Raw genomic sequence first — 8,340 nt, forward strand, 5'->3', positions numbered from 1 at the left:
ACAAAAGTTGACCGGGCATGACTTTCCCAATACAAAAGATCACCGGGCATGACTTTTCCCATACAAAAGTTGACAGGGCATGACTTTCCCAATACAAAAGTTCACCGGACATGATTTTTCCCATACAAAAGTTCACCGGGCATGACTTTCCCAATACAAAAGTTCACCGGGCATGACTTTCCCAGTACAAAAGTTCACCGGACATGACTTTCCCAATACAAAAGTTCACCGGGCATGACTTTTCCCATACAAAAGTTCACCGGGTATGACTTTCCCAATACAAAAGTTCACCGGGCATGACTTTCCCAGTACAAAAGTTCACCGGGCATGACTTTCCCAATACAAAAGTTGACCGGGCATGACTTTCCCAATACAAAAGTTCACCGGGCATGACTTTCCCAATACAAAAGTTCACCGGGCATGACTTTCCCAATACAAAAGTTCACCGGGCATGACTTTCCCAATACAAAAGTTGATGAGACGACTCCTAGTCTCATCACAAATGCACCCAAGAAACTAAAGGAAAAATAACCTAAGAGAATGAAAACACCCGCGTTAGCGATGTTGTTCGCTTCGTTGATTTAGAGAGACTCATTCTTTATTTACATTCTACCTTAAAACTAAATCTTATAATCTAACAATAACACACACACACATACATTCCGTTTGGACGCACATTAGAAATGCACGCTGCATCTATAAATACATTATGACGCCGTGCACACACACGTTGCGCCGATAATGGAAAATATATATTTTATTATCGACCCTTCGCTATCTTTACTATTTTGGGTACGACATTTGTTCCATTATTTATGGCCGACAGTTGATTATTTTTAGACATAGATTCTTAGACGACATGCTTACAAAGAAATCTACCTGACTCTATTTACACAGAAAAGAGTCTTCTACAAAATTCACCATTCTCCCCGCCTTAAAAGATCCTAATCTTTTAACTGTTAGGACAGGACATTGAACATTTTCTTGCTTGCTATCTGACTCCATTTACATAGACTAATTTAGATACAGAACTAAACAGTTTCTGGTCTTAAGCAATCTAATTCTTTAACTAAAATGTATGTATGTTATTTTTTACTAAAGAGGAATATTATCATAATCCTTATCATAATGTAATATTTTTCATTACTTATTTTCTAAGTTAATAATAAACAACATATAAAGACTTATAATGACTTAATTCTAGGTGATGGCACCCAACACCTTCAGCAACCAGTATGGATGATGACTTCTTTTCCCTCGATGAAAGACGTGGTAAATCCATTTTCTTCTTGGAGGATTCTTCTCGGCACTAGAACTTTCTTCATCAATTATACGATGATTGGACACATGACGTATAATTCTACGCTTGACACGATCTGCACCGGCAACTTCTTCATTGGCATTATATAGTGTTGTCTTTATGTTTTCTCCACTTTTCCATTTTCGTGGCTTCATCATTATTTTTGTTGGTGGTTCTTGTGCTGTATCCGTTACAAACCTTTGAGATACGGTAGCACCGCCATCGATTTGCACTTCATTGGTACCTTTCTGTTGTACCCTTGCTTTAGGATCACCTTTGGAAATTTCGATGTCATATTCTCTGCTAGTTACAGCCCATTCCGTTTGGCTACTAACTTCTTCGTCATACAATAGTTTGTCGTAGACAACACTTTCTTGTAGCTGTTGTAATTCAGCGTCCACATTGGCAATCTCAGAAGCGTGGCGTCTTCTTTCATTGGCGAGCAATTTTTCCAAATCACAATTTCGGCCATTCAATGCAGCATTTGTAGATTCCAACTTACTAATGCGAATATACAGGCTTTCAATATTTTGATGAGAGACATCTAATTCTTCGATAGCACGTGAAGCTGCAACGGACTCACGATTGGCTTCTGCTTGGAGATCCTTAATCTTTTGCTCGTACAGCATTTTCATTTTACGCATTTTCCCTTCGTGTTGTTCACGCAACTCTTGCAACGACTGTTGTAATATGGTCCCATATTGTTTAGAGAGACCAGTGCGTAATTCATTAATTTCTTCTGAGTGAAATTTTTCCTTGAAGGTCAGTTCGTTACGCAGATGTTGTATGTTGCCTTCCAACTCAATACGTGCCTGTGCATCCTCTTTAATTTGTTTGCGTAGAAGCACCAATTCTGCATGCACCTCACAGAGTTCATCACTGGCTTCCTTGGTATAAGCAGTCGCAGCATCGTATTTGGCGTTAAGATCAGCAGCTCGTGACTCGTACATACGAGCCTTCTTCTCAGCAATTTGCCGGTCGTTGGTTGTTTGCTCCAATCTGACCTTCAACTGCTCATTTTTCTCACGCAGTTGGTTGACTTCGATATTTAATTTCCGCGAAACATCAACGTGAACGTTTTCATTCTGAGTTTCCGAAGTTTCTTCGACACTCCCCTGTTGAGAGTCTATACTACCTGGAAAACTCTGCTCAATTTTTCTAATTGAACTACTATCTACCTGTCTAGTATTTATCTTGGGAACCCATTTCCCATTGATTTCTTCATAATCGTTTACCTTCACCTCTTTAGGTGCTACTCTAGAAATTTTCCCAAATCTCACCATGCGGTAACAAATTTGTAAAAAATTGAAATTCTCTACGAGATTATCCTCTTTAGGAAACTCATTCAAATATTGCATCAGTACTGATGACGCAATATCATATCTGTCTTTGACATCTTCTACACTTAGAAACTCATTCCTTATCTCAGTCTCCAGCGCATTTAATGAATATTCAAAATCTCTAATTAAACCTCCTTTTAATGTTTTTAAATGGCGCAGTATGTTTCTTTTTTCATACTGTTCCAATGGACTTAAGCTGTCCATCTCAGCTATATATTTATATCTAGAAAGAATTCGTGTATCTAACGAATCCTTCTTTGATTCGATCCCAAAATCTATCCTTACTTGACGATTTAAGAAGTCGAACTTTTTTATTGCATACCGCACACCTGAGGCGAATATGCTATGCATTTCATATGGGAATTTTCCCATATCGCGGAGCTCTCTATCATTGTCTAAAAAATCCCTTCTTGCTTCCGTGAAGGAACTAACAACTTTAAACAATTTTTCCCTTGTTTCCCTGGTTACACTTTTCTGAGCAATTTTGCTCAGATCTAAGTAAAGCGAAACAATGTATTCGCCCAACACCCTTTGATGTTGGATGAAATCTTGAAAATTCATTTTCACGAAATACACTTTTTGTCACTTTATTTATTTTTTTTAGTAGCTATAAAAATTGGCCTAACACAATCTTTGCTTCGACTGTGCGCCTTTCTATAACCTAACGACTAAACCTAACGTAGTCACTTTTCACTACGCGTCTAATACGTTATCACATTGACGGAAAAACTACAGCACTTTTCTTTTTTTTAAAAATGTGAGCCTAACACGTCACTACACTAAACACGGATAGGCCTAACGAGTTATTTTTCACTACGCGCCTATCACGTCTCTATACTACACGTGAAACTATCTCGTGTCTTTACTATACACGAAACAATCACGTCGGGGTCACCAAATGATGAGACGACTCCTAGTCTCATCACAAATGCACCCAAGAAACTAAAGGAAAAATAACCTAAGAGAATGAAAACACCCGCGTTAGCGATGTTGTTCGCTTCGTTGATTTAGAGAGACTCATTCTTTATTTACATTCTACCTTAAAACTAAATCTTATAATCTAACAATAACACACACACACATACATTCCGTTTGGACGCACATTAGAAATGCACGCTGCATCTATAAATACATTATGACGCCGTGCACACACACGTTGCGCCGATAATGGAAAATACATATTTTATTATCGACCCTTCGCTATCTTTACTATTTTGGGTACGACATTTGTTCCATTATTTATGGCCGACAGTTGATTATTTTTAGACATAGATTCTTAGACGACATGCTTACAAAGAAATCTACCTGACTCTATTTACACAGAAAAGAGTCTTCTACAAAATTCACCAAAAGTTCACCGGGCATGACTTTCCCAATACAAAAGTTCACCGGGCATGACTTTCCCAATACAAAAGTTCACAGGGCATGACTTTCCCAATACAAAAGTTGACCGGGCATGACTTTCCCAATACAAAAGTTCACCGGGCATGACTTTCCCAATACAAAAGTTGACCGGGCATGACTTTCCCAATACAAAAGTTCACCGGACATGATTTTTCCCATACAAAAGTTCACCGGGCATGACTTTCCCAATACAAAAGTTCACCGGGCATGACTTTCCCAGTACAAAAGTTCACCGGGCATGACTTTCCCAATACAAAAGTTCACCGGGCATGACTTTTCCCATACAAAAGTTCACCGGGTATGACTTTCCCAATACAAAAGTTCACCGGGCATGACTTTCCCAGTACAAAAGTTCACCGGGCATGACTTTCCCAATACAAAAGTTGACCGGGCATGACTTTCCCAATACAAAAGTTCACCGGGCATGACTTTCCCAATACAAAAGTTCACCGGGCATGACTTTCCCAATACAAAAGTTCACCGGGCATGACTTTCCCAATACAAAAGTTCACCGGGCATGACTTTCCCAATACAAAAGTTCACCGGGCATGACTTTCCCAATACAAAAGTTCACCGGGCATGACTTTCCCAATACAAAAGATCACCGGGCATGACTTTCCCAATACAAAAGTTCACCGGGCATGACTTTCCCAATACAAAAGTTCACCGGGCATGACTTTCCCAATACAAAAGTTCACCGGGCATGACTTTCCCAGTACAAAAGTTCACCGGGCATGACTTTCCCAATACAAAAGTTCACCGGGCATGACTTTCCCAATACAAAAGTTCACCGGGCATGACTTTCCCAGTACAAAAGATCACCGGGCATGACTTTCCCAATACAAAAGTTCACCGGGCATGACTTTCCCAATACAAAAGTTGACCGGGCATGACTTTCCCAATACAAAAGTTGACCGGGCATGACTTTCCCAATACAAAAGTTCACCGGGCATGACTTTCCCAATACAAAAGTTCACCGGGCATGACTTTTCCCATACAAAAGTTCACCGGGCATGACTTTCCCAATACAAAAGTTCACCGGGCATGACTTTCCCAGTACAAAAGATCACCGGGCATGACTTTCCCAATACAAAAGTTCACCGGGCATGACTTTCCCAATACAAAAGTTCACCGGGCATGACTTTCCCAATACAAAAGATCACCGGGCATGACTTTCCCAATACAAAAGTTCACCGGGCATGACTTTCCAATACAAAAGTTAACCGGGCATGACTTTTCCCATACAAAAGTTCACAGGGCATGACTTTTCCCATACAAAAGTTCACCGGGCATGACTTTCCCAATACAAAAGTTCACCGGGCATGACTTTCCCAGTACAAAAGTTCACCGGGCATGACTTTCCCAATACAAAAGTTGACCGGGCATGACTTTCCCAATACAAAAGTTCACCGGGCATGACTTTCCCAATACAAAAGTTCACCGGGCATGACTTTCCCAATACAAAAGTTCACCGGGCATGACTTTCCCAATACAAAAGTTCACCGGGCATGACTTTCCCAATACAAAAGTTCACTGGGCATGACTTTCCCAGTACAAAAGTTCACCGGGCATGACTTTCCCAATACAAAAGTTCACCGGGCATTACTTTCCCAATACAAAAGTTCACCGGGCATGACTTTCCCAGTACAAAAGATCACCGGGCATGACTTTCCCAATACAAAAGTTGACCGGGCATGACTTTCCCAATACAAAAGTTGACCGGGCATGACTTTCCCAGTACAAAAGATCACCGGGCATGACTTTCCCAATACAAAAGTTCACCGGGCATGACTTTCCAATACAAAAGTTAACCGGGCATGACTTTTCCCATACAAAAGTTCACAGGGCTTGACTTTTCCCATACAAAAGTTCACCGTGCATGACTTTCCCAATACAAAAGTTCACTGGGCATGACTTTCCCAGTACAAAAGTTCACCGGGCATGACTTTCCCAATACAAAAGTTCACCGGGCATGACTTTCCCAATACAAAAGTTGATGAGACGACTCCTAGTCTCATCACAAATGCACCCAAGAAACTAAAGGAAAAATAACCTAAGAGAATGAAAACACCCGCGTTAGCGATGTTGTTCGCTTCGTTGATTTAGAGAGACTCATTCTTTATTTACATTCTACTTTAAACTAAATCTTATAATCTAACAATAACACACACACACATACATTCCGTTTGGACGCACATTAGAAATGCACGCTGCATCTATAAATACATTATGACGCCGTGCACACACACGTTGCGCCGATAATGGAAAATACATATTTTATTATCGACCCTTCGCTATTTTGGGTACGACATTTGTTCCATTATTTATGGCCGACAGTTGATTATTTTTAGACATAGATTCTTAGACGACATGCTTACAAAGAAATCTACCTGACTCTATTTACACAGAAAAGAGTCTTCTACAAAATTCACCATTCTCCCCGCCTTAAAAGATCCTAATCTTTTAACTGTTAGGACAGGACATTGAACATTTTCTTGCTTGCTATCTGACTCCATTTACATAGACTAATTTAGATACAGAACTAAACAGTTTCTGGTCTTAAGCAATCTAATTCTTTAACTAAAATGTATGTATGTTATTTTTTACTAAAGAGGAATATTATCATAATCCTTATCATAATGTAATATTTTTCATTACTTATTTTCTAAGTTAATAATAAACAACATATAAAGACTTATAATGACTTAATTCTAGGTGATGGCACCCAACACCTTCAGCAACCAGTATGGATGATGACTTCTTTTCCCTCGATGAAAGACGTGGTAAATCCATTTTCTTCTTGGAGGATTCTTCTCGGCACTAGAACTTTCTTCATCAATTATACGATGATTGGACACATGACGTATAATTCTACGCTTGACACGATCTGCACCGGCAACTTCTTCATTGGCATTATATAGTGTTGACTTTATGTTTTCTCCACTTTTCCATTTTCGTGGCTTCATCATTATTTTTGTTGGTGGTTCTTGTGCTGTATCCGTTACAAACCTTTGAGATACGGTAGCACCGCCATCGATTTGCACTTCATTGGTACCTTTCTGTTGTACCCTTGCTTTAGGATCACCTTTGGAAATTTCGATGTCATATTCTCTGCTAGTTACAGCCCATTCCGTTTGGCTACTAACTTCTTCGTCATACAATAGTTTGTCGTAGACAACACTTTCTTGTAGCTGTTGTAATTCAGCGTCCACATTGGCAATCTCAGAAGCGTGGCGTCTTCTTTCATTGGCGAGCAATTTTTCCAAATCACAATTTCGGCCATTCAATGCAGCATTTGTAGATTCCAACTTACTAATGCGAATATACAGGCTTTCAATATTTTGATGAGAGACATCTAATTCTTCGATAGCACGTGAAGCTGCAACGGACTCACGATTGGCTTCTGCTTGGAGATCCTTAATCTTTTGCTCGTACAGCATTTTCATTTTACGCATTTTCCCTTCGTGTTGTTCACGCAACTCTTGCAACGACTGTTGTAATATGGTCCCATATTGTTTAGAGAGACCAGTGCGTAATTCATTAATTTCTTCTGAGTGAAATTTTTCCTTGAAGGTCAGTTCGTTACGCAGATGTTGTATGTTGCCTTCCAACTCAATACGTGCCTGTGCATCCTCTTTAATTTGTTTGCGTAGAAGCACCAATTCTGCATGCACCTCACAGAGTTCATCACTGGCTTCCTTGGTATAAGCAGTCGCAGCATCGTATTTGGCGTTAAGATCAGCAGCTCGTGACTCGTACATACGAGCCTTCTTCTCAGCAATTTGCCGGTCGTTGGTTGTTTGCTCCAATCTGACCTTCAACTGCTCATTTTTCTCACGCAGTTGGTTGACTTCGATATTTAATTTCCGCGAAACATCAACGTGAACGTTTTCATTCTGAGTTTCCGAAGTTTCTTCGACACTCCCCTGTTGAGAGTCTATACTACCTGGAAAACTCTGCTCAATTTTTCTAATTGAACTACTATCTACCTGTCTAGTATTTATCTTGGGAACCCATTTCCCATTGATTTCTTCATAATCGTTTACCTTCACCTCTTTAGGTGCTACTCTAGAAATTTTCCCAAATCTCACCATGCGGTAACAAATTTGTAAAAAATTGAAATTCTCTACGAGATTATCCTCTTTAGGAAACTCATTCAAATATTGCATCAGTACTGATGACGCAATATCATATCTGTCTTTGACATCTTCTACACTTAGAAACTCATTCCTTATCTCAGTCTCCAGCGCATTTAATGAATATTCAAAATCTCTAATTAAACCTCCTTTTAATGTT

At 39.6% G+C, this 8,340-nt stretch overlaps 2 protein-coding genes across 2 annotated transcripts; both read right to left on the reverse strand.

Annotated features, from left to right (window-relative positions):
- Positions 1-564: 564 nt before the first annotated feature.
- LOC141391842 (lamin Dm0-like) lies at positions 565-3,688 on the reverse strand. Its single transcript, XM_073964535.1, has 2 exons — positions 1,390-3,688; positions 565-1,319 (listed from the first exon to the last, which is right to left on the reverse strand). The coding sequence occupies exons 1-2, from the start codon at positions 3,199-3,201 to the stop codon at positions 1,224-1,226; spliced, it is 1,908 nt and encodes a 635-aa protein (XP_073820636.1). The 5' UTR covers positions 3,202-3,688; the 3' UTR covers positions 565-1,223.
- A 3,067-nt stretch (positions 3,689-6,755) lies between these two features.
- LOC141391841 (lamin-C-like) lies at positions 6,756-8,138 on the reverse strand. Its single transcript, XM_073964534.1, has one exon. The coding sequence runs from the start codon at positions 8,136-8,138 to the stop codon at positions 6,756-6,758; it is 1,383 nt and encodes a 460-aa protein (XP_073820635.1).
- Between the last annotated feature and the right edge of the window lie 202 nt (positions 8,139-8,340).

Source organism: Musca autumnalis, unplaced genomic scaffold (genome assembly GCF_047663935.1).
Source record: "Musca autumnalis isolate F117 unplaced genomic scaffold, ASM4766393v1 scaffold_150, whole genome shotgun sequence".
Lineage (NCBI taxonomy): Eukaryota > Metazoa > Arthropoda > Insecta > Diptera > Muscidae > Musca > Musca autumnalis.